The 26817-nt window shown below is 42.7% G+C and overlaps 2 protein-coding genes across 3 annotated transcripts; one reads left to right on the top strand and one right to left on the bottom strand.

Annotated features, from left to right (window-relative positions):
* Window positions 1–886: 886 nt before the first annotated feature.
* On the bottom strand, window positions 887–20052 carry fxr2 (FMR1 autosomal homolog 2). 2 transcript variants are annotated; one of them, XM_026160106.2, is made up of 17 exons: window positions 19332–20052; window positions 16000–16052; window positions 12342–12435; window positions 10966–11037; window positions 9707–9855; window positions 9449–9542; window positions 8278–8394; window positions 8015–8185; window positions 6834–6912; window positions 6565–6722; window positions 6060–6146; window positions 4622–4838; window positions 4310–4489; window positions 3663–3854; window positions 3437–3541; window positions 3247–3335; window positions 887–2757 (listed from the first exon to the last, which is right to left on the bottom strand). In XM_026160106.2, the coding sequence occupies exons 1-17, from the start codon at window positions 19380–19382 to the stop codon at window positions 2647–2649; spliced, it is 2019 nt and encodes a 672-aa protein (XP_026015891.2). In that variant the 5' UTR covers window positions 19383–20052; the 3' UTR covers window positions 887–2646. The 2 variants fall into 2 exon arrangements, with proteins under 2 accessions (XP_026015891.2, XP_026015899.2); XM_026160114.2 differs by having other exon boundaries at window positions 6613–6722.
* Window positions 20053–21934: 1882 nt separating this feature from the next.
* Window positions 21935–26387, top strand: haus4 (HAUS augmin-like complex, subunit 4). The gene is made up of 9 exons (XM_026151440.2): window positions 21935–22144; window positions 22379–22518; window positions 23592–23723; window positions 24018–24158; window positions 24370–24466; window positions 24565–24710; window positions 25570–25700; window positions 25912–25980; window positions 26066–26387. The coding sequence occupies exons 1-9, from the start codon at window positions 22078–22080 to the stop codon at window positions 26247–26249; spliced, it is 1107 nt and encodes a 368-aa protein (XP_026007225.2). The 5' UTR covers window positions 21935–22077; the 3' UTR covers window positions 26250–26387.
* Window positions 26388–26817: the final 430 nt, after the last annotated feature.

The following is a 26817-nucleotide window of genomic DNA, read 5'->3' as shown; positions in this document are numbered from 1 at the left end:
TTGTTTCGTATATGTTAAAAAGAAAAAAAAAAAATGTATACCAAACAATGAAAAGTCCTTTATTGCCATCAGAACATGAGTGAGAAAACCAGAGACAAAATCTGACAGAGTGAGGAGTCGACTGTACAACCAGCATCCACGCAGACGCACGTGCGCGCACGCACACACACACGCAGCAGTCTTTCAACAGGACGCGAGGGATACAGATACATTAGGGAATACAGTACTCACACAATGAGGTATAAAGGTAAACACAAACATACCACGCAAGGCTTCATCCTCCACTCGCACACATGCAACTGAACCAAGGTACAAATACTCAAGTGTTCGATCATCCTCTAAAAACACAACATACAGGTGAGCAGAAATGTAAAACAGCAGCATCTGGGTCATCTTGAGTCAACCACACTCCCATTCGTCTGTCTCTCAAAACCTTTGGTCATGTGGATGCTTGCTTGTCATGCACAATGTCGCCCTTTGTAATTTCACAATTTAACACTTTTGAAACTCTGAAAACTTGTAAGTAAAAGGAACCGGTCCCTTCCTGACTCGTACCCGCCAACAGAGTGTGTGTGGGGGGTTGGGGGTCTGGGCAGATATATAAGTATTGGAGGGGGAGAGAGAAAAAAAACAGAAAAATCAGTCACAAATAGTTCTTTTTCCTCTCTTCATGGTAGAGTTTCTACGTTAGTTGGACATTCAGTGTGTACATTAGCAGCAATTCTAGTGAATGAAACAATGGCTTTGTAAGTCAGATTAACAACACCCCTTTTTTCCTCATGCACAGGACAGGCACCACCTACTACTCGAATGGCCATGCAAGTTAGAAAAATAGACTGCAAACTCACAAGACAAGAGAAATCAAAGTTCATCTCCACAGAAGAGGTTGATTTCACTTCAGTTTTTTATTTCATATTTTCTACGATGTGGAAAGAGCAACAAAAAGAACTTGAGAGCGACAACCAAGACAACAGTAACAACATGAGCAGAGAGCCGCTGAGGTTTTCGAGTCCGTCTCTTACTCCGTATGCCGAAAACAAAGAAAACAAATAAAAAATTACCCCAAACCGCCAGGTACAAAAGACGGACAACCTCGCTCGCTCAGAGTTTTTGGGTCCTCTACTTTTGCACTACGCGGGCAACCACGCCGACCTGGTGTGTGTGTACCTGTAAATGTGGGCCTGTGTGTCGTGTGGCTCTCATGTCATTTTAAGCTGTCCCGTTCCCACAGTCTGCAGTCTCCAGGCTCTCCCCACCCCTTCCCACGTCACTAGCAGCACCCGTCCCAGAAAAGGTGGTCGCGCTCCCTCCCCCCTTTCGTGTGCGTCTGGAGCTGTGCACTGCAGTGGTTTTAATCAAGACACTAAGTGTGGCTGGAAGCTAGCGCCGCCGCCCCTCTGACACAGAAAGAGGCACGGTGTAGTTCTCTCTAAGTCGAAATCTTAACAGTTCAAGTGTGCGGTCGGTCTGGTCTCAGCCCATCCTGTTTGCGGGGCTGCACCGGGGTGCCGGCCCTGGAACAATTCCAAGGACCTGAAACAGGCGAGAGGAGGAAGAGACGCATGCCGTGACAACGCCCCTCGGGGCTACGTTAGGTTTTCCCCACGTCATCCGCTCTCAGTTTAAAATTTTTGTTGTTGCCAAATGTCTCAACTGTTCACACACAGACAGACACACGCGCCGACCCCGCTCCTCTTCCATTCCCCCACACTTACCTCCCCTAACGCCGTCCGTTCTACGCGGAATGAGAACAAGCGCCTTGAATTTCGCGTTTGGCACCAGATTGAATTTTCCTCACATCGGCCACCCACGCCATCTGTTTCTGCATCCTCTTTTTTTTGTTTTTGTTTTTCCTCATCACTCCCTCACAGATCTGTTCTCTCCTTCAAACCAAAAACAGAAAAAAAAAAAAAAACCTGGAAGAAGAACTCATTTTCTTCCCCTCAAAAACAAACTTAATGGAAAAAAAAAAAAAACAACTCAAGTTTTTTTTGTTTTTTTGTTTTATGTGTTTATATATATATATTTGTTTTTCAAATTCAAGGCACAATGTCTATCTGTATTCCAATCCGTCTTCACTCCCAGGTTCAGTGTGCGAACATGGCGTCACATGAGCCGGACTGTCTGCTCATACAGCTTTACATCTCTCCTGTGTGCACTTTAAACACCGTTATAAAGAGATGCGTCTGTTTTGGTTGAGAGAGCGACCGCCGAGTCGAAACCAGTGATAAACAATGAACAAAATTAACATTAACAGAAATAAAGACAAACAGTTCAAAACAAAAAACAAACAACAACAAAAAAAAAAAAAACGTCTCGTCCTGTTTCTCGTGTTTCAGTATTTTTAAAAATCAAGTCATATCCACCAGCTCTTTTTTTGGCAAGCTAGTTGTTTTTTTCCTCTTTTTTTTCTTTTAAATAAGCACTAAGTACTGATAGATAGGATAGCATACACCGTTAACGTGTGGTTTTAAGTAGATGCGTTTGTCGTTTTTTTGTACTTTTTCACTCTCGTAGTATGAACTCAGGTATTTTGTCAGGTACTTTTTCACTCATCTGTTTAAGGTTTAAGTTAATGCAAGCAGGGACAGAGTTTGCCATGGAGTCTTGCTCTAGACTTGGGTTCGCAAGGGTTCGCTCGTCTCTTTATGAGACCCCGTTGACCAAGGTCAGGGTCTCGCTGGGCGAGGTCAATCCTATGCTGGGGGAACGCTTCGAGGGCGTTCGCTCTTCCTTCTTGGCGGTGGTGCCGTTCTCCTGTGGGTGCAAAACGTAGATCAAAGTGAGAATTGTCACTGAGCTAAAGCTGAGATCACTGCCTTGTTTACCACAGAATTAGATCATTTTTCTGCAAGCAGGAGGGGAACACGGTGTAACTATGCTTTTTTAAGTACATAATAGCTGCCCTCACCCTGAGTGCTTCATCTCATGAACAAGCTAAAACTGCAGTAGCCCTTGTTCTGCTCTGCTGCCTTGGTGAACGTAGCGTTAAGAAAGAAAGGTGATAACTAATGCTGTGAGAGATTATCTCTGAGGGGCGTTTTAGTTTCTGTCATGGCAGCAAAAGCAAAGATAGCCTGGCTAAGTTCAGCCTGCTCTGTGAGAGGAACTGTCCCCTGGTGAATCAATCACCTCATTCACTTAGAATGAACGCAAATGACAAAATGAACTTCAAAATGTAGCCGATATATAACCGAAACATCGGGGGTGGGGGGGGATAGTGTCTGTGCATATGTCAGCTTGTACCTTGGGCTCAGGGGCAGCGTGGTTTTCCTTCTGGGGCAGGTTCTGTCTGCTCTGGGACTCGGCGCGGGATATGTAGTCAGCAACAGTCACTGGAAACATTGAAGTCTGTTAGCTAGAACAGCAGCTGGGGTGTGTTCATTCTGAAAGTGGAAAGTAAAATAGCTAAACTAGTAAAAGGACAGCAACTCACCACTTTCTGGCTGTCTGTCACGGCTGGTTGAACCTCCCTCTGGGCGGTTGCCACGGTTACGGCGGCGGCGGCTTCGGTTGCGGCGCTGAGGCCGGGCTTCTTCATCTAACAGTCAAATTAGAAAATGTAGATCATCTCCCTCCAAAAGTTTCGGATTTCTGCTCGACTAACCACGAACGCACGGCAACAAGTTTCAACAAGGAGAACGCACCACCGCAACTCTCACCTAGTCCGTTCTCACTCGGGCCGGCCTGGCTGTCCGACTCTGCAGCTGCGTCCATGACACTGGGCTCCTGGTCGTTCCGGCGGCGGCGGGATCGTCTGCGGCGGTCTCCCATGCCTTCACTGATGTCTGCGTCAGCCAGCTCTCCTTCACCCTCCAGCAGGGAGTATGGATTACTGTCTGGGTCCTTCAGTACTGTTCAGGTGACAAAACAATAGTTTAACACTTGTGTATCATTTCTTCCATTTAATGAGTGCAGTTTTAACATAACGACCTGCAGTAAACCTTTTCTGACTGAAGGATGAAGCTTAGAGGTTTTTCAGGTTTTTCCTCTTCACTTCATTAAGAGGACCACACCTTTCAGGCTCAATTACAAAAAACTGCTTGCCCGCTGCTTCTCGGAAAATCTTCACCAAAAATACATTTGGTTTCTTAATCTTAAAGTTCTTATATAGACTGTTACTAAGGTGGATGTTCATGTTAAACTTAGCAGTCATAAATAAAGAAGTCAGCTCAAGTAAGCTGCAAGCTCGGGCAAGCTCAGGCTTCAGACAGCTGTAAAGAGAAGAAAATTGTTTCTCCCATTCTTTGTTATGATCTTTTGGGAGAAAAGAGATGCCATATGTGTCATTAGGTACAAAGAGGGTTACCTGAGCTGATTGAGTTCGAAGGCTTGGATCCTGGCCCTCCGCGACCTCGTCCTGAGTTGGATCCTCGGCCCCTACCACCCCGTCGGGATCCCCTCTCATCGTTGCCTATTCCACGGGGCCTCTGGTCTCGCTCGGTGAGGTCCTCTGGCTCAGAGGCATTGGACAGCTCAGAGTTTGTGCCTGCATTAGGTAGACAATCAAATAAAAAATTATTTTTAATTTATTTCATGACTGAATCTTATGTTGTACTATTACTGTATTGTATTATTACAACCGCACGTTAAAGTCAAATTTGAACTCTGTAACTCTCACCATATCCGGAGTACTGACTGTTGGAGGCCCTTCGCCCTCTGCCGCGGCCCCCGTAGGTTCGAGTGTGGAGTGAATTGGTGCTTTCATCTGTCAGGTAGCCTTTCTCTCGATCAACACCAGGGCCCCCGGTTCGGCCGGTAGGCGCGCGGTACCCAACCCCGATCTGACGGAGCTGCTCGTCAATCTGCAGGCGCTCAAGGCGCAGCTGCTCCACCTCCTACAGGTCGGGGACAAATCGCATTTAAGAGCCTGTTCCGCGAACAGAAAGGACTCAAGAGTCCACTCACACAAGATTATTCTGTTGGGCCTAGAGCTCCCATCCGTTGTGGGCCTTGCTTTGCTTTGGTTCTCTTAATAAGCCTACTGCTCACCACTAGGTGGCAGCAATTGGTGAAGTTCAACCTGAGCATTCTCACAGAACACCCACTTGTGTTCACCTAGTGATTTTTAACAGATGGACCGGCTGACTGCGATAAACATTAATTCATAGTCGAGGGTTGAACAAGCAGCTGTATCTGTCACACAGACACAGGCATGCCTGCCATCAATTACAGTCTCTTTTTTTTAAGCAAACTGCTGCCTTTACACTTTTAGAAATGCACCCCCCCCCCCTTTACTAAATCTCTAAAGGATAACAAAGAGCTCCACAGTCTGCTTGCTCACATGTTCTCAGTCAGTTCAAGTCACAGATGCTGAGTGGTTCTGCAGAGATTGTCCAGTTGGTTGGATCTCTGTATCATCTTGCTGGAGAGGATACCACATAAGCAACAGCCAATAAACCGATAACCTCTCCCACAGCCCTCTAATAAAACAACTTGACAGCAGGGATAAACTTAAAGGTATCAGTTTATCAAATTTGATGACATCTTCAATAAATTAAAAGCTTTTTTTTTTTTTTTTTTTTAAATAGTAGATGAGTGGGCAGTGGTGACTAATGGCAGTTTAGAAGTGGGTGATCTAGAGGAGGATTTAGTGGGGAGAAAGGTCTCAGTTCACGGTGTGACAGCTGTCTCCACCAATGACAGCTGAACCTCAAGGGAAGTGTGAAGGAAGGGAGGGGCGACAGGAGGGGGTCTGATGTTATTTTTGAACACTGAGGGTCCAGATAGCTGGTAATCTATACTCAGGCATACTCTCCACCCCATCCCGTAGAGAGGAGCTATTTATAAAAGCACATGAGGTAAGGGCAAAATAAGGAGCTCTCAGCAGCTTTCCTCATGTGGAGCTGGAAAGTCGAGAGACAGGTGACCGATACACACCTACTCCACGTTCCCAAAGAAGAAGAAATAATTGTTGTGGGATGAACACATGTATTCAAATAAAGTCGAGGTGGCAGAGACAGAAAATACACTGTTTTTATCTTTTTCTGTCACAAAAAAAAGACAAAAAACAAAAAGCAGTGGTGCCATCTACTGGTAAAAATGGAAGACTGACAAACCTGGAGATAGGACACGTGGTACTCCAACAGAGCCTGAGCGTTGCTGATGTTCTCCTTGGTTCCCACAAACACAAAGGGAACCATGCCCTGAAACAACAGCAGAGAGTGGGGGAGGAATTAAAAGCTGAAGGTCTTTTTTTTTTTTTTTTTTAAAGAAAGGAAACAGATAATCATCAGTTTAAACAATGAGCAACTATATACTTAAATTGCACACTCAACAGGAGCATACCAACCCATCAGACCACAGTTGGCTAACCAGCCCAGTATAACATATATGCTGTGCAGTGGGCTGTGTGTGGAAAGCAAAGCAAACTCTGTGACAAAACAAGATACAAAGCAGCAGCAGAACGAACAGAGTCAAAGCAGACAGCACATGGGACGCTTGCACGCTGCTGCAGTTAAGTAGCTTTTCTGATTGGAGAGACGAGGGAAGATGGATGGTGGAGGGGGGAGGGTTGGGGAGGTTATAGGAGGGTCTGGGAGAGCAGCCGATCGGTCCATTCACCTCTTTGCTGCTGGCAGTGTCGTCCCTGCCAGCCCCCTGCCTGCCTACCTCCTCGCGGGGAAGCTTTTTGTCGTTGTCTCCCTCGATCCTGACACGGACCACGCCCGACTTGTCCACAATCTCCTGGATGACTTTGCCGTTTTTGCCGATGACTTTGCCTGCGCAACGGGGAAAGCGGAAAGGGTGTAAAGAATGTTCCAATATGGTGTGGTGATGAAGTAGAATGTCAGCAGCAAAATGAACTCAGGAATGTTATGTTGTTCACTCACCTACAAGGTTCCTGGGTACCTGAAAGTAGTCTTCCTTGAACTCGAGATACTCTCTGGCCTGCTTCACTGCCTCTGGGGTCTGTAACAACACAAACAATGCAGTGTACGGCACATAAGAACCAAAATGAAAGTATGCACAGCAAAAAGTTTTTATTCCGTTTCAGTGCATTATTCTGCACTAAAAAAGAACCGTGGCCCTTATGAAGTTTCAATTTTATTTATACAGCACTAAATCCCATCAACAGGTGTCTCTACCTTACAGTAATACAGAGAAAAATCCCACGAATCAAATGACTCCTTTTCAACAACCACTTGGCAACAGTGGGAAGGAAAAACTCCCTTTTAACAGGAAGAACCCTCCTACAGAACCAGGCTCAGAGAGGTGCAGCATTCTACTGTGACCGGTTGAATGTCGGGGGGGAAGACGGACACACTGTGGAAGCAGTGCTGCTCTAGCCAGGACTCTGACAGCTTTGCTCAGACTCGCTAGCTTCGTTGTAAGCTAGCGAGTTCTCATTAACTTCTGCCTGCTGTGCTGCCCTCTCTCATTCAATAACAGCCACATGCACAAGTCTAGTGACCAAATATACAATCTAAAAAGTTAGTGCTTAATGCAACTCTCACATTAATTAGATAAAGTAATTAAAATCTGTTTCATTATTATTATGCATGTTTTTAAATTATTATCTCCAGTGGCTTCTGGGGCAGGCGGGGGTGACTGGCAACGGTAGGGTAAACACTAATTGAGTTTAAGACCAAAGTCCAAATCTGAACACAGACTTTGACAAGCAGGCAGTTTAGTTTCTCTGCATTTCTACGCACTGGCAAAAACTGTGAAGAGTCAATATTCTCAATCCATCACTCATAATCTTATGTTTTAAGACATCCCTACATCCAATAAATCACCTCATGTCGCTAATTAGCCTATAATTGCCATCTCACACTGGCAACAGCCTGAATGGATCAACTGAATTGTTATTCCATTGATCCAATCAGGATTAAAGTTTTAAAATAGTAAAAGAGAACCAAACAAATGTTATGGTTTCAGTGCTTCAGATGATATTTGCCCACCTACATTCACTAACAGTGAACTGTCAGTGCTGTATGTAAAAAAGGATCATTTGTTTTCTCCTGCTTGCTTCTCCAAAAACAGCAGCAGAAAGCCTCCTTAACCAGCGTACCTCTCCATAGATCCTGAACGTGCAGCTTTCCTCCTCCAGCTCGATCGCTGTAACACCAGGCACCTTCCTCGCTTGCTGGATGTTGGCACCGTGGGAGCCGATGGCGAGGCCCATCAGGTCCTCCCTGACCCTCACCTCCTCTTGGTACGCCGATGCTAACTGCTTACTTGTCTAGGAAAGGGGAAACGCAAGGTTGCTTGCCAAGATGCATGGCTAGGATTTAAATGATCAGGGAGACACATGTAGTTGACAGAATGTATTACCTCCAAATGTTTGGTGGCTTCTTCATTGCGGGACATTAGCATAAGCTTGGTACGGATGCTCCGGAAATGCATGTCGCTCAGAAGAGCTGCACGCTTTACTGTGGTTTCATTTGTGGACTGAAGACACAACATAAGACACACAAGGCAACAAAGGTTCAGAATCAGGTAAACTAATACAACAAAAGCCATAACCGACTCGTAAAGACGATCCAGACAGAACAGACATTCAATGCCCAGAGCAAGAAATGCTTTGAAAAACATGTTCCTAAACCACAACAGACAGTCATCCGGGATGTGTAGGGCATGAACCCCTTATTAGAGAGCCCTGAACTGAAATTTGGGTTAATTCTACAGCGGTAAAAGATGGTGGTAGAAGTCAAACTTTAAGGAGAGGGAAATTAAAAAAAGGTTTTTAAAAGTTTATTTTGGGCCAAAGGCTTCACATTTTTAAGTGGCTTTTATCAGAGTTCTCTAGCAGGCCCATAGATGTTTTTTTAATTGAGATAATGCTTTAAAATAACTGCCCAAATAAAGCATTGCAGAACGGCTGCTGTGTGGCCAGACTTTTTTCTGGTAAAGTTATTCAGCTCTAGCAAATTTATAAGACTTAAGGTCTTCGCAATTTACGATTCACACTTCTCTTTATTGACCACAATCCAAAGCACTGCTAAAATGCTCTTTCTGGAGCTGAAATGTAAACTCTTTGCCATCACTATGACACAGTTGTAGTTGAATTATTCCATGATTCAAATATCCCTACGCTGGGCCCAAACATCCAGGAGTTTGGATTTTAAGATGTTTTTAAAAGTTAGTCATCTAGTGAGCTCGACTTAAAACTGTTTACTTTCAGGGGATCGCTTATATTTCTTAAATACAGAAGCATTAGCAGAAGTATACAGTCCTATAGCCTTTACAAACATTTGTGAATGAATGTCTACACACTCAGTCACAAAGTAGCAGTGTGTGTATACGGTACAGTACTTTTGTGCATATAATGTTAGCAGCATTATCTGGATTCACATCTCTTCGTCTGTCTGCCTTCCCTGATGTTCACATTTGCGAGTGAGATTTTTTGCTGCTGCTTTGCATCATTCCTTCACGTGATGACATAAAACAAGGCCATTAACTTGATCAGGAGGCGTCTGCTGAAGTGTGTGTTCAGAGTACTAACCAGCACGATGAGCTCATGTGTTTGGGCACTGTAGAAGATGCAGTTGGCTCCGATTGCTTTCCTGAAGTCTTTGTGAATGTTGTCGTTTGCACAGCTGTCGATAAAACAATCCAGAACAGGGTCGATCTCGTTATTCGTTTGGCAGCACCGAATCATCATTACACGCATGATTGCTGACAACATATGAGAACTCTAAGGGAGCAAAGTGCTTGGATGTGTAGAGGCATGAGTGAGGGGTTGTTTATATGCAGGACTCACATGTCCCTCAGGTCTTCTGGGACGGGGATGGGGATCTTGTGGAAGGTGTTTCGAGAGGCAGGGCTGTTGGGGTTTAGAGGCCTGATGCGCTCTGACGTGACTATCTCGTTGTACGTGGCGTCGCACGCCGCATATTCGATCACATAGAACTGAAAACAACACGGGAGATACAGATTTTTAATAAAGTAGACAAAAACACAGATATATAAAGCTCCGATGGAGTCAAAGATGTCTCGAGATGCACCTCTGCGTCTTGCTGCTAATAAAACTACACTCTGTTGCTACTTTCTTCTATTTCATATACATAAAATCAAGTGAAAGAAGATGCATGAGAGTAAAGATACAGAAAAACACGACAAGTAGTGCAGAAAGAGTGCAGCAGCAAGACCAACACTGCACACTCCACGCTCAAAGGACTGAATTAAAGCCATCAGTCAATGCTAGACATTCCTGCAGGCTCTTATCAGACTGCTCCAAATAACAGCACTACAGCAGCAGCAGCAGCTCCCTTGGCACATTAGCCCTGCATAGCTGTCCTTTCCATATCCCACTGACCCACTATTCAACCTGCAGCTGGTGCCTGAGAGTCAGAGCTCCTTGTAATTATCTGAAAAATTTTAAAAAGACTGGTCCCGTGCAAATCCACTTTGACACAATAGGTCAGGGTGCAGAAGACACACAGAGTGAACGGGACAGGTAATTTGAACGTACAATGTCAGAGTCGATTAGGACAAACTCTTTGGGCCCATTACCCAGCAGCACTTCTTACTACTGGCCTATATTTATTTTACACACAGCATACTGCAGTACTCAGAGCTCCATAAAGACTTACTGGCAGTACAGCCAGAGGCAAAGTGAAAGACGACTGCTTACTGATTAATAAACAGAGAGGAAGCTGACCTAGGTGGATTCTATCACCGCTGCGTGATATCGTCTTCTCAATTATGATAGTTCCTTTCAGCTGAACAGCTCAGTGAAAGCCTCAGGAACTTAGAAACAGGAAGTAACTATTGAGTTTTCAACATATCCACAAAACAAAGATTAGGCTGGATTAAAAGAACAACTGTGTATTAAAATGTACTGAAGTGTTGTCTAATGATGGGCAGACGTTCAAACAGGGCTTGAAACGCAAAGGTAGAGGATGTTATACATACTAGTCACTCTTGCTTTATTATATAAGAGCAGGAAATATAATTTCAGTTTGTGTGTTTACCCACTTATCTCACTTGTTCAAAGATTTACTCTCAGCAAACACTTACTTCTCCCTTCATCATTCTGACCCGCGCCAGCCACCAGCCGCATGGCTCCTGTTCGTTGGCCCTGGAGTAAACCTGGAGAGACAGCGAATAAAAGCTGAACCACAGACAAAAGACAGAAACACGCTCATCCACTTAAAAAAAAAAAAAAAAAGACTAAAAATCAAATAAATAAATAAAAAGCATCACCTTGAAAAGAGAGAATGAAGCTGTTTGACTTTGAATGGGACTAATTTAACCCAAGACACCTCAGGTATTAGTTTAGTGGTTAGTAAAAACTTAACGAAACACTTGTATGAACAGCTCCCACTAATATTATGTGGATTCCACATCTATAACTCCCATAGTCCCAACTTTAAAAGATTTTTGGCACACCTTAAAAAAACCGTTGCAACGAGACATTTCTGGTACTTTTTATCTAGAGCCACGTGTCCTTAAACTTGCATTTCCATGAAAACAAAAACAAAACTCTTAATGCTAAATAGATGCAGATGAGAGGTCTCCACGACTGGGACGTGTTTCAGTTATGGAGACATCTCAAAACAATCGAATGCAACACTTAAATGATCTGCGGGGTCCTCAGATCTCAGTCAGGATTGTTAAACTCACATTAGTGACAAAAATTCTAATTTAACTATGTCACTCTGTAAAAAGCGTGTGGGCTGGATCTATGCTATCGTTTTAGAAATGCTTTTTAAGTCCTTCGTAAAAGACTGCAGACCAAACCATGTTTATAAAAGCCTGAACACAACACATTTAAACAGTTACTTGATGGATAAGCACATATTCAACAGTCCAATAAACTCTGCCACACAGTATTTGATGCTTTTTATACAACTTCCTGTTTGTTACTGTTAAATGATTCCAGCTAGCGGATTAACTTTGGAAGGAACTGCTTCTTTCATTGGCTGTTAGAGAAACGGTCAAAAACACGTTTATTGGGTCTGAATACAACATCACCCACAGCAATAGAAACACATATGCACACATTTTATATACAATGTGTTTTAGATGTGACCTGTAACGTATTTAATCATTATATCAAGATCCATGATTCAAACTTCAGGCTTTTTAAATGAGCCTCAGGAACTCAGGTCATGTCTGAAATCACTGGGTGTATAGCAGACTATGTGATAATATACATCACATAACATAAACTGTAAGTACTTCCAATTAATAATGTGGAAAAAAGTATATGTGATCTAAAATGTGTACCTATCAAAGACTTCAGAATTTTCCAGGATTTTTGAAACGACAGGTGAAAAGTATCGGCGAATAATTATCTGACTGTCGGAGTGAAAAACAAGGCCTTGAGACATAATGTCGGAAAATTTATGTGTATGAGCTGAGTCAGACATATGCAAAGAGCCAGGCCTCACCTCCACCTCCTCTCCTTCACCAATTTCCTTGTGATAGTCGGCTGGAGGAGGCAACCGCACGTCACTGAAGGGCAACTGTCTCTCTGGCTGCCAGCTGTGGAGGAGACAAAACACTTGTCAACCTACCGACAATCACAGGTAAATGAAACGCTGTTGGCTGAAGCTCTTCTAAGTCACGTCACACTCGGATTGTAATGGTATGGGTACGTATTACCCACTCACTGCTGTGTAGCACATTTACAGACATAATAACAATAACAGTTTTAAAGGTTCATTAGGTTTAATGAGGAAGCCCAGGGACCGTGGCTGGTCAGTAAGTGGAAAAGTTGTCATTTTACACTCAACAAGAATTTAAAAATGACTCAGAAGCAGAAAAGTGAAAGACTTGCAAAACCTAAAGCTTGAGATTAATATACAGTATATAGCAGCTCATTCAGTTTGATCTCTCAACTAAGTTTTTATAGGACTTTTCTTTTGAGAGCTTCCATCCTCCTTTGTGTTTTGTTTTGGTTTTTGTGGGTGGAGCTTTATTATGTGGTGTGGGTGGAGCTTTTATTATAGAAAGTAGCAACAATGCTTTAACATTGATAACAAAACAAACCAAAGGCATACAAATATCCTGATGTTTAAATTTTTATCCTCTACAGTCACCCCAGGACAAAGAGTATCAAGACTTGTTGTTCGTGTTTGTGTAATAGAACAACATAAGCACAAAATCCAGCTGTACTATACTTGAGCTACAACAAACCAACCAAACCACACTCACCAGCCACTCTCTTTGATACACCTTGCTAATATTGGGTTAGACTCCCTGACACAAGGCAGGATGGGATCCATCCTTTTGTTTATGCCCTACCAAATCCAAGACTCCTCAGTCTTGGACTCCTCCGCAGTGATTTTCCAAATTTCTCTAATCTGCCATCGGTCAGCCTGTGCTAACTGCAGCCTCAGTTTCCTGTTCTTAGCTGGCAGGAGATGCACCTGGTGTGGTCTTCTGCTGCTGTAGCCTGTGTGCTTCAAGGTTCATCAGGTTATGCATACCTTGCTTGAACAAGCAGTTATTACTAGTTACTGTTGCCATTCTATTGTTGTGTAACACTCTGGCCATCGTCTTCTGATTTCAACAAAGCATTTTCACCCAAAGGCCTCTTGCACCGGGACGAGCAGGGCGAATGGCCGGATTTGAGTCTGACCCGTGGCCCTTTGCCACATGTCTTCCCCTTTGTCTTCCCCTTTCTCCTCCCCCTCCCTCCCTCCCTCCCTCCCTCCGCTTTCCTGTCACTCTTCACTGCGTTGTGCAGTAAGGCTGAAAAAGGCCACACACAAAAAAAACAAAACAAAAACCTCTTGCATTGGGTCACTGAATATTTACTTTTTCTGACCAGTCTCTGTAAAGCCTAGAGATGGCTGTGAGGAATATACCAGTAGATGAGCAGTTTGTGAAACGCTCAGAACAGCCCATCCAGCACAAACCATGTTAAAAATCACTTAAATCACCTTTCATCTCCCATTCAAACGCTCGAACTTCACCAGGTTACCTGACAAAGTCTAAATGCCTATATAAATTTACTTGCTGCCATGTAATTGACCAATTAGATATCTGTTAATGAGGAGCTGAAGAGATGCATCTAACAGAGTGGTTGGTTACTGTACAAAATGCTGATGCTTCCATACACTGATAGAATAACTGTGCACGTGTCCTTGCTTACGCAGGTTCTCGCCGGGAGATCCCTTTTTTCACACCATTGGAAATAAAAACAGAGTTAATGTTGCACGTGTCAGATCAGGAACTCTGGCAAGAGGCTTATCAAGCACTTCACTTCCTGGTTAAATAACATTTTTTTAAAAATAATAGTCTATTTCATCTTTATCAACTGCACAATTGATTTTGCCTTTATGTGTGATAAACAGAGAAACAAATATTCATTCAGTCCAGTCCATTGAAAGGCTTGCAGCTGTGAACGCCACTCTATTAAAGCAGAATCCTTTCAGATTAAGAAAGGTTAGAGTCCAGATTTTTGTAAGGATTTCAGTTATTCTAAATTCAATTAAAAATAACCCCACTTTCTTTGAGTTAGAGGCATAGGGTATTTAACTTGTGTGGTTCACTCGTTGGCTTGGAACATCTCGAACTGGTAACCTGCACAGAATTTCGCTACCTTGGCTCCCAAGATGCCAAAACAAAGAAGTTATCTGAAAGCCGCTGGTTTATAAAGCCTTGATGGGTTGACGGCTAAAGCTTGACTTAAGACTACTTCCCATCCTTAAGTTGTGGTGGAGGGTTAATGGTACAGGTTACGACGTAGATCTGACGCAGACGTATAATTCACATGTAAGGAACATTTCAGTTGCTACATTATGAACCATACAGACTCTGCAGGTCATCGAGGGCCAGTTTCATTTATGCTCAGTCAAAATTAAACATGGAGATGCAATGTTTAGTTTTTATGCCGAACAAATTATCAATGAACTCCCAGAAACTGCAAACTGCTGCAACTCAGACCTTTCAAATTAAGCCTGAGGCACTTTGTTTACCACTATTAAATAAATTAATAACTAACTTCTTAAACTGTGCTTTACCTTTACTCCTTTTCTAATTGTTTTATTGGTTAAATTTAAACCATAAATTTAATTATAAGTGCCCTTACACCGTCTCATGCTTCTCAACTTAGCTCATAGACTGTTACATTTTATGAAGTACTTCTGATTGCCTTGGGGTTCAAATGTGTAGTAAACTTAAACTTGAAACACTTGGTTGAATAGTTTGATATTTTCATCAGTTTTGCCTCCCCATTCATTCTGTTGGTAGATAGCAGACAGCAAAGTGCATCTGCCTTAAGCAACCAAGTCACGATTGTCAGTGCAAATTTAAATCAGTCAACATCAGAACAAAAAATATTTTCCACTAACCAAGTCTTAATTCTTTTTAAGACCTTTGATGGATTTACGTAAGACCTTTTGCTTCTATTAAAGATTTATTTTTAGATTGATGAATTCAATGCCTTTTAGAATAAGGATGAGTAGGGACCCTTCAAAATGAGTCATCCTTTTTTAACATTTATATTCTAATCACAAACAACAGAAAATGACATTTATTAAAAAAAAAAAAAAAATTTATTCCGGGCTTCTCATTGATTTTCTTTCACAACCAAATTGTGGTGACCCCAAATGGGTCTCATCTTTCACTATAGACCAAAAACGTGTACAGTTCATTCACCATCTTATACAACCAGCTGCTCCAACAACTACGTGTGCTAAGGGAAAGTAAAAGGAGAAGGAAGGATGGATCCCAAAAATGACACAGGCCACCCTGTTGCCACCCCTCCCGAAGCGCATACCATGGGTCACTATTTTTAGGAGCTCCCTGATCTACACGCTGAGCCAAGTAGATAAAGAGGGACGAGTTGGGTGGTGGAGGGGTGGTAGAAGGGGACAGTAGGTGGGGCTTGGAATATAGGAAAGCATGCCACCAGGGTGGTGGTGCGAGAGGTGGGGGTTATAGAGCAGGAGGTGAAAAAACTGTTAGAGACATGTATGGACAGCTGCATGCCAAACACAGGTGCTGAACAGGACAATTTTTGATGCCTTGCAACATCCTAAACCAGGCATACTGCAGCTAAGGCTAAACAGGAGAGGTGCACAGGAAGAGCATACTTACTTGTTTTCAAACACAATTGTGAGCGAGTCTTCGTGGACATCTTTGATATAACCCTAAAAGACAAAAGAGAGAATTTTTATTCCCATGAATGCACAACAGAAAGACAGATGGGTGGGGCTGTGAGCATTTGATTTTTTTTTTGTGTACATGTAAACAACACAGGCGGCTGTGAGCAATGTTAGACTGATACTGTGACTGGAAATACAAAAGGGAAAAAAAAAAAAAAGCGCATCTTGGGCTTTTTTAGAAGCCAAGACATCACATCGCTGACACAATTCTCTGGCTGTGAATTCTGTGTTGGATAAAGTGACGAGGAACACTGACTCCTCCTGACAGCACAGACAGCCGGGAAATCTCTCACACGCACGCTCACTCCCTCTCTCTCACACATACACACACACACGCGCAAACAACAACAGAATTAAAATCCAGAAGCGAGCCCTCTTCACTGTGTGTTTGTGTGGGAGATTTAAAGACAACAATTTTACACAGGACCGTTCAAATGAGTGCGTGTACAGGCATCCGGGCCAGCCTATAGGGGACAATCATTTGCCTGCCCATTACGAGAGATCACTTTAACCTACTACTTGTCCATCATGGCTGTCCACAGATCTGTCTCAGCATGCCATAAATTTTAAGCAACCTACTCCCCATTTGTGGTGTGGGTGTGTCACGTCTCTCGGTGTGACACGACCATATATGGGACAGAGGGGTTGTACAAGTATTCTTGATGGTTTGTACTGTAGGGGGTGGGGATTCACCTGCTGGAAAGATGCTAATGTTGACCTGAACCTGGATAAAATAAATGTTTAGACACGAGGGAGATCCTGATGCTCCAAAATACTGAGGTATAAATTTATACCGCAGTATTTTGTTTCTCATTGATTATGAATTAAAAACAAAAATACCTATAAAAAAAAACCTAATTTAAGTATAAATTACAAGATTCATTTTTATTTCAAAGTTTGCCTTCGATCCTTTCTGTTTCAACTTTCCCTACAGCTAGATGGTCAGGTCACTGTTGCAGCAGTTTGATGTCATCCAGCTACAGGACAAAATCCAAGCCTGCTGACTTAGACTGCAGCAAACGGTGACATAGTTCTGGTTCTGGTGTTGGAGGGGCATCTTTCACCAGTACCTGCTACACTGTAGCTCATCAAGGCTGCAGAGCAGAAATTAAGTCTGTACCTTCAATCCAAGACGACACAGCTGTGGTCTAGCCGCAAGATAAGACAATTACTGGAGATGCAACTGATTTGTGCTCCATTATTTACTGTCACAAAGTATGTATAGCATTAATTATTAAATAATTTAACAAAGTGTGGGTGTGCGCCCTGGGTACGGAAATGCTGAGAACACATAAGCTCCACACGGGAATCATGATACAGGAAGACAGAAACATGATACCACATTAAAAGTTTTCTAAAGCCACTTTGGTTTTGGTTGCATAGATGTCACACCATTTTTATTTTTTTGCAGTCTACTCTCAGATATTAATGCTAACCACCACTGCCTCAGTTTTGAGAAGGTCCTGGTTAGCATTCACACCATCCATCCCTCTATACTATACGTCATCGCAGGGTTCCAGCTTCAGAGCAGATTGGCCTTTATCACAGAAGTCAGCAATGCCAACCGATCGGAGTTACAAAGTAATCACCCTTCAGTTTCCACAGATCACATGTGGTGAGACAGCTGTGTGCATGCCCTGTCAAGTTAACTGCCCCTTACACAAGGCACTGCTAGGTTTGTACTACAGTTGCCCGTGTCCACAATTCAGCCTTAGGCCAGCACACACATGTGGTCACTAAGATCATTTGGAGAAAAGATGCCAGGTCTGCAATATTCCTCTCACAGATTTTTCAATATAACCAGCCACTGATCAGACTGGGCTTATAATAAAATATAAATAGATGAAAAGAAGGCAGTTTAATGCACAAGCTTCAGTGACATAGAGAAAAAAGGGAATGTCACAATGTTTAAAAATTAGTCTTCTCAGTTTTCCCATTGTGTTTTCTGCTGCAAAAGAAACCATATAGAGTGCCACTTTCCTGACACTTTAATAAACACGATGCCCATTCATAGCTCAACAGAAAACAAAGTGGTAACGGGGTGAATGGTGGTGGAATTGAATAAAATCCTTTTATACCCATGTGCCAATCACGACAGGAAAGGAGGAAAGTAGCAAAGCTTTCACCCCACTCACCTCCATCAAGGGCAAAAATATACACTAAAGAGAATCGCAGCTATGTGTCAATGACATCGGCCGAAAGAGCTGTGAAATAATGGACACAGCAGAGTTTCGTGGAAAGTGTTTGACGCCAGAGCCAAACTGTCACCCCGTAAACCAGAACAACAGGTGAGGCAGCATGAGGAGGGTAAATATAGGGTCATCACTAACCCACCATGTGCTCCACCGGCCAGCTGAAAGGTTGAGGAAAAAAAAGACTGAAGACGCAGGCAAAGAAATGGGCTATCTAAAAAGCTGAATCAAAGATGTTCTCTAAAACTAGACAGAGTTGGTGAGGGTGAGTAGGGTTTATTTCCCTATCCCCCAAAACGGTTTAGTGTCTCCTCAGTCTGAAGCTGCCCCTTAAACCTTACAATCTCTCGCAGAACCAAACCTGTGAGCCTGACCACTTAAGACATCTGAGAAAAAAAACAAACCAAAACATGCTTGATAGTATAGTTTGGCTGCCATCTTAATGTTACGTCGTAAACAAGCTGTGACACAGCAACAACAAAGACCTGAAGTCATGTGTCTGCATGTGAAAGTGATCTTTCTGTTTAAAATCAGGCAGAATTGAAACCAAAAGCGTCAGTCAGGGCAATAAACATGAGACACGCGGTACAGCGCTGTAGCTGAAACCTGGGCTGGGCTACAAAGCAATTATGAAGAATGTGAGCTTTGATGTAGCATCACATCACACTTGCACGTAGGAGCTGCACAACAGCTGTCTGATCAGCAGCTCGCTGCCCTTTTTAAATGTTTCCATCCAGGGTTTCATTAGCGGACCTGCCGTGTGTCGCTTCAAAACTGTTTACAGCGTGTTTTCACGCTGACATGTGATAAAAGAAAATGAACACACATAGGCCATGCATGGTGATGTCAAGTGTGCCTAGCCTAACTGCTAGCTACGGCTAGCTGCCTACACCACAATGGCCAGCCCTAATTGAACGCAAAACCATCCCTGTTCGTCAGGAGTGGACCCACGCTAGCATTAGCAGAGTACCAGTTAGCGAGAGCTGAGCTCAGAAGAGCGAAACCTAACGTTTTGAGAAGGAAACAAAACTTTAACTGGGACAGCTAGAAACTACGTTTGTAACCTGGTTACCTTGTAGAAGGCCCCGTTCGAGCCGCGAACTTCCACGGCCAGCCCGTCCATACTTGTCGGTAGATCCCCACGGCTGTGCTTGTCTGTAGCCGCTGTGACTCCCTGCGAGTCCGGTAGCGTTACCACCCCCAGCTTCGCCGGCCCCTCGCCGCTACCCGGCCGCTTGTGGATTTCCAGTGTTTCGGGTGGAGGAAGAGGGGCAGAGGTGATGGGGTTGGGTGTGATGGTGTCAACTAATGCAACGCAGACGCCGTCTCCAGCACCAGTGAGGAGGAACCGCTCTCTGTTTTTGTCTCAGTGTCGGATTTGATTGCCGCGACCTAAAAGGGACCGCCACGAGCGATGGCGAGGTCTCGACGTGCGCGAGGAGAAACGAGCTAATGATGCTACCGCTGAGGATGCTAGCTGATGGGCAATTAGCTGGGAGGCTAGCTATCAACACCTTGATCCCGTCTGTTTTCAGGGATGCTAGTAGGCTAACATTTGATAGCCCGGCTGCGTTTGCCTGGCTGTGCGTGTGGCGCAGTCGCTGCGTTGAAAAGATTCTTTTCACAGAAGTCGTCACCGGGGGTCGCTTCTTCGGTCTATGGTGTAATTTTTCAGCGGCGTTTCTTTCCCAAAAAAAAGCATTCGTGATGCACTAGCGCCCGGCGATTCCTTACTCCAACTACCCGTTCCCTCAACACACACACACGCCGATAGAGTGAATCAGAGAGGGACTGAATGACCTCGAACACCCCACCCCTCTACACGGAGACCCACCTACCGGGAAGTCCAACGTTATAATTGGCCGAAGTAGCTGTCGGTTAGCTTTAGCTTTCATTAATTGGTCAAGCGAATAAGGGCTGGTCTATAAGCGCAACCAATCACACCCATAGAGTCGCATCCCAGCACAATCCATTGGTTTTATCCCTTGTCAGTTACAATTTTACTCGAATTGACTGGCTCCCATGTCTAAATTTGCCCACTCATTGATGAGTGAGGACCACTAGTTATTGTGTAAACAGCAGTAGAGTGAAGTTACTATTTGTGGACCATTCAAAGTTACATTACTCTGTTGAAACAGCCACATTGAGACTGGAAACGCAAACCTTTCCGTCCAGTGGAGATCCACAAAGTTTAAAGCTGGCTAACGCTTACTGGGAGAGAAGTACACGCAGTGTTGGCAAATCTTAGGTAAGAAATCCTTCACTGAGAATTCCAGATATGGACAGGGACTGTTGCGAGGAAACAGCTGCGAGAAGCAAACATGAGAAGTCAGAGTTCATGTGGAAAAGACACTCTACAAGAATACCAGTATTGTGCAGCCCCATATGTACATATAATATGTATGGAAGAGAAACTGATAAATACAGGGGCTGATGTAGCCTGTAAAGACTTGACAGGCCCAATAAAAGAATAAATAAATAATCTACTTTAACAATGATGAACATACTGGGTTTTATTGCCTGTAAATAAACAGGGCAGTGTGCGCCATAGTCCTGCCAATCACCCCCTGCTAGTAATGTTCTGCTTGACATGTAGAAGGATATTTCCACGTCTTTGAATCCATTTTCTTTGCTGTATAATCAAAAACAGAAAAAGCAAGCAGGAGAAATCCCACAGCCAAAAATCCCCCAAATTTAGTGGAATGTAAAAACTTGATTGTCATTTATTAAAGCACAACGAGACATCTGCTTCTAATATCATATCTCCTTGGAGGTTCAAAGCGATGTTAGTTCCGCTGCCAGCAACCGCCGTGGTGCGAGGTGATCATACAAGCCCAGGGCACGAAAACAAAATCATCTTAAGGACGAGGAGACTGACAGTCAGCATGAAAACACGAGAGCCCCATCTCTGTCCAATGAACACCCTCTCCACCTAACTTGCAGCACATAGTTGATCATATATAATTTGACCATATACACATAATTTGAGTCATTTATTGATTTTACTCCCCAACATCGAGCTATAAGAGTCAAAGCACATTTTGATTATTCGTCAATTTTATTAACTGCTTGTTCAAGGAAAGCCCAGAGACACAGCAGTGCATGCCTTATCCTCTGTCATGTGGTTGTGAAATACCTGTTTGTAGATGGATAAGATGCCAATTATAAGGAACACAGGGAAAGAGAACCCAGAGGAGACAAAGCAAAAGTCCAACATCTTTAATCGGAGGTTATGCAGATAGTGAAGCAAACAAACCAAGTGAGCAGTAAGCAAAAAGTGAAGATTAAAAATTAATTTAAAAAAAAACAAATGAACAAGAAATGAACTAAAAATGTGATACAATTAAAAGTACAACAGGAAAATTGAAAATAAAAAGAATATCGAGGAGAAAAAGACACAAAAGAAAGAGAATATTCTGATAGTGTCATAATGGCCAAATGCGTTCTTTAGCTTCTAGTTGTTGTTACTGTAATTGTTGTTTAACAACAACAAACATTCAGTTTTATCTTAAGCCATGTCACTTTATTAATATTAATGTCAAAGGACGTTTAGTTGTTAGTGGGAAAAGATTAAAATCTCGATATTTTCCGCTTCAACACCTCACGCTCTCGTGAATAGCACGTTGCCGTCACCCAGGGACCGCTGTATGACCACGTGGTCCAGTTAGCCAATAAGAAGGCTTCCGGCAAACGCGCGCAACTTGATTCAGGAAGTACGTGTTTAAGATTTCAGCTCGTCTTCGTGTTTGAAAGAAATAGTTCACAAATCCACAAACCTCCTGTATGTTTGGATACTAAGGACAATAATTAATTGGAAAATGTCCGGTAGTACCGAGACAGCAAACATATCGTCGCTTGGGAAGGGTGACACTTTGCATCAACAGGGTAAGAAGACAAGTGGACTGCATATCTACTAGTAACCCTATATTGTAGCAATAACAAAGTAGATGTAATAAATTAACGTAGTTTAAAGTATTATCTATTAATGTATAAATAACGATGTTATTGTTAAATACGAAAGTAGGCTCTTTTAGCTTTATTTTCTTGCCAAATTTACTATTGTCCGTTTAGTTTGGCCGTCCTTAATTACTTCTCTGCATTTTGTGCCTTTCCCCTCAGTCCTCGCCTCCTTTCCACTGTGTCACATGACTGAAGAAGATCTGATCCAGAACCCGCAGTTTTGTAAACTCCTGGCCACTCTGGCACAGCATGTGGATCAAACCGGACTCACCGCTCCGCTGAAAACAGAGCTGGACAAGGTGTCTGTCGTTCCTGTTCCTATTTGTTCCTATTTGTTTTTATCAACACAGAAGTTAATCAGTGTAGAGTTTTAAAAAAGAATTCAAACTGGGTCATGGAACAGTTTTTCTTGTATTTTTTTTGTCTTGTACTATTCAGAAATGAGGAGTCATAATTTGTCACACCTCTATGGAAATGAGATTTTAGTCCACTCATTATGATTCAATAAATAGTCTGTGACTTACTGACCTCTACTGGCGAGAACTAAGAATTGCAACAACATGGATCGACCCTTTCTCTGCTCAAGAGAACAGTCTTTTTTTTTTTAAAAACTGAAAAATACTGGAATAAAAGAAGCTGTTTGTTTATTTATAGTTTTAAGAGAGCTAACGTAACCTCTGTGTCGTTTACCAGAGAAACAGATTATGTTCGAATAACCTGCTCACTGGCAAATTTTCTCCTGCAAAACCTGAAAAAGCTGTGTGGATAGCCAGACATGTAGTGAGCGCTACATGGACTAAACAGCTGGACTAAATGTATCTTACAATGGGTTTTGTGAATACAGGCTTCAGGCAGTCTGAATATGTTGTAACAATATTTCATTTCAAAAGCTTTATTTGCATTGGATTGGTCATCAGAAGCCACAGAGTCAGATTTTTACATGTAAAGTGGAAGTTTCAGGTTGGACTACAATGTTAAAATCACAGAAGTCTTTTATGTTTGGTCCATATTTGTATTACATTTTATTTTCATCTCCTATAACCTCGTCAGGTAACAGGTGAACGATTGCATTTAAAAATGAAACTGAATTCAAATAGAGACCCTGATCTTTATTGACGGGGTTACCATTAATGCTTTGGTTTATTTTTCCAGCACCCATAAAGGTGCTTAATTCAAGATGGAGCGACTCATCGTTACCTAAGCCTGATCAGCTGTTCTCGACTCCAAATCTCAAAGGTTCCTGTCTCAGTGTTTAGGGTCTGGCTCCAAGTTTGTTAAGCCTTCTTTCTAGAACTGGGACAGGATCTGACTGATTTTGTGAGGTACTGTGTGAGTCCTTACATGTGTGAGTGTTTTGGGGTTTTTTTCCCAGGCTGAAAAGAAGCTGCAGATTCAGAAACTTCAATGGCTGCGCTCCGAGAGCCTGCACAGAGGGCTGCAGGAGATGATCCAGAACCACTGTGTCAGGAAGCACCATGCCACTGTACCCCCTGACCAGAACATGGTACATTTCACTTCTTTACACAGTTTAAAAGTGCATAAAGAGCTATCAGTGAGCTATGGACAGGCTAACAAGCATTCATTGTATGTTCTTTGTCAAATTTTGAGCAGATTTTCATCTCGCTGTACGGCTAAAACGACTTTATTGAATGTTTTTTATAGATAAACGGTCAGATAAAAGTTTATAGACAAAAGTTTATCACATGGAGTTTTTAATCGATTAGGAGACTCTTACTAATGATGATCTTAAAAAAAATACATATAATAAAACAAATAATTTGCGTTTGTTCCTTTATAGTTCTATGAGACGATGGAGAGGTGTCTACTGGTGGCTCAGTGTGTCAGGCAGCTGGATCCCAGTAACACAACAAACCAGGACCAGCCGTCGGTCCTGGGCCTGACCCCCCAGCTCGTGATGGAGCTCATGCCTTCCGAGAAGGTGAATCATAAAATTCAGTACATGCAAGTTAAAATCTGTTTGGGATGTGCTGCATCTGTTTAGCGTAAACCCATAAAAACATGCACACCACCAGAACCGTTTGGGAAACTTCTTTTAATATTCCTTTTATTTTATTTTATTTTTATTTTTTTGATAATGAATTCAAACTACAAATGCTTTCCTCATGCCCACGCTGTATTTTCTTTACTAGAATGTACAAAGTCTGAAACAGGGTCTACCAAGACAGCTGGAGAAACATCTCAAAGAAAAGTGTCTGAGCCTTCTCTCTTACTATCAGCCTGAATGGGGTACAGCAGCTACAAACACTTTCACCACATGGCTTCATACCACGTCATTCTGTTCACTCGACACAACGACTAACCTGCTGTTTTGTGATTTCTTCTAGAGCATGAGAGCGAGGGTCTAAAGATGGCCAAGCTGTCTCATCTGTCAGCACAGCTGGACAAAGAGAAGAAAAGAGCAGAAAGTCTGAAGGAGACGTGCAGAGAAAACACTGTTCTTCTGCAGAGACAGACTGAGCTCTACCTCACTGTAAGGGAATGCTTTTAGTGGGGATATCGATCAGCAGTCCAGTCCATTTCATGCAGTTCTGTGTTTACTGTAACGCTATAATTTTACTAATGAATACCAGTATAGTGAATTACTATTCTTCAATTTAATTTTGTTACATTTTATTTCTCACATTAAATTTTTACTACAAAATTAAGAGAAAAAAAAGTAAGTTTTATGCTTTCATCAGTCATCCCAGGCTCTTTCTTTGAGTGAGGGATTCAGCTCATTACATTAACACTGACAGTGGATTAGCAGACACCTGAAGCCAAAGTATTGGTATCTTATTAGAAGTGGAAAAAGCTGGATCCATGAATTCCTGCACCTGTGATTTTCTGCACACTGCATCATTCATCAAAATGCTCATTCTGACTTGACTAAGTGGTTGTTATCCTGAGACCAACATTTATAAGGTATCCTTGAGGAAAAACTGCATCAGCCCATCATTGTCTGGTTCTGCTTTTTTATTTTGATGAAATTAAAATGTATTACAAAGTTCTGATATGAGCAAGTCACCACACCACATATAATTTTAAACTATTATATAAACAAACTTGAACCGCAGTCAGATTTGATAAAACATGGTTTTAAAATGCTCGGGTCAGAAAGCCAAAAACATGGGGCGCTAGTAGTAATAAGCAAGCTTGCAAGTCACAAAGTCACAGTGCTAACTAGCTTCTTTTTAAAGTGATAGCACTGCAAGCATGAATTGGTCGAGGCACTTGGGGAAGGGGGGGGAATAAGGATATGCTTCGAGGAAATGTACTCACCACATTAAGCTGCATGAAATGCGTAAATGTGTTCTGTTTGCTTAGTCACTGTTTGCTCTTTTCATACACAGGAGCTGACAAAGTGCATTCAGCTTTTCCAGTCTTTCATCTTGAACCACAGGCTGAAGATCCAGACAGATCTGGAAAGGAAGAAATTGGATTACTTTGAAGGCAAATGTGAATTAATCTTGCAGAAGATAAAGTAAGCCGTTTTCAGTGCTTCAGTACATCAGACTTGGTTTCTATATAAGGCCATTTGCATTACTCTAACGCTCTCGTAAATCAGATAGTTGGACTGCATTTCGTACTAAGAATGTTTTAATCCAGTGCTGATAGTCCAGTCGTGACTCATAGTCAAAAATGAGATGCATTAACTATACACACATTCCTGTTTCTCATGTTCATTTTTAAAGGGCAGAGATGGTGGAAATCCAGCTGGATACATACACGCCTGACTCGATTTCTGCTCACAGAAAAATAAGGCAAGACTAAAATTCTTCTGTTGAAGCTACATTCTGACTGATCCTTTTGTCCAAACCTAACCAGCTCGTCGGATCTCATTTTCAGGGAGAAGCTGGAGTCTGAGCTGAAGGCGTGTAAAGCGGAAAAGCAGTCTGTCGAGTTAAAGCTGGCCTCCTTCGAGATCTTGGGCAAAGACTTTGAGGCGCTGGCCGAGGAGTACTGCAGATTACGGCAGGAGATGGAGATGAAGAACTGGGCACTGAAAGAATTCACCCAGTATAACGACTAAGTGAAGGGCGTATCTGATGCTGACACATGCCAGCCTTGCCCTCATCCCGCTCTGGAATTCCACAGAATGACATGCTGGCTTTTAATTGTTGGACACTGTGGTGTGACGTGAATCAAATAAAGTTGGCTCTGAACATTGCTCTGTGGTCCCGCCGTGCCTTATTCACGCCACAGACACAAACTGTGGGCCTTTAGCCTGCAGTAACTTTGTAGCATGTCCATATTATTTCAGATAACAGGACTCCTGAAAGTGCCACTGAAGTGGTTCAGGCTTTTTAGTTTAAACCTGCTTTGCATGATTCACAGTTCAAAACAGAAACAGTCGGATTCTTCTTCCCTTTGCCAGAGCTGCAACGTCCTTTGACATCATCTACGAGCTGAGTCCATTGATTCATCTGGCTTAATTATTGATACTTTGCTGAGATCATCATGATGAGGGCATGAATATGAATTTGTGCCAAGAAGATGCAAAATTGCATTTATTTATTTTTAATCACCCTGCAGTCATAAAGAGTCCTTCAAAAAATTCCAGATCCGCATTAAGTTGACTCCAAAACATTTGCTGGACA

Source organism: Astatotilapia calliptera, chromosome 3 (genome assembly GCF_964374335.1).
Source record: "Astatotilapia calliptera chromosome 3, fAstCal68.1, whole genome shotgun sequence".
Classification (NCBI taxonomy): domain Eukaryota; kingdom Metazoa; phylum Chordata; class Actinopteri; order Cichliformes; family Cichlidae; genus Astatotilapia; species Astatotilapia calliptera.
This window is presented reverse-complemented; position numbering and strand designations above follow the sequence as displayed.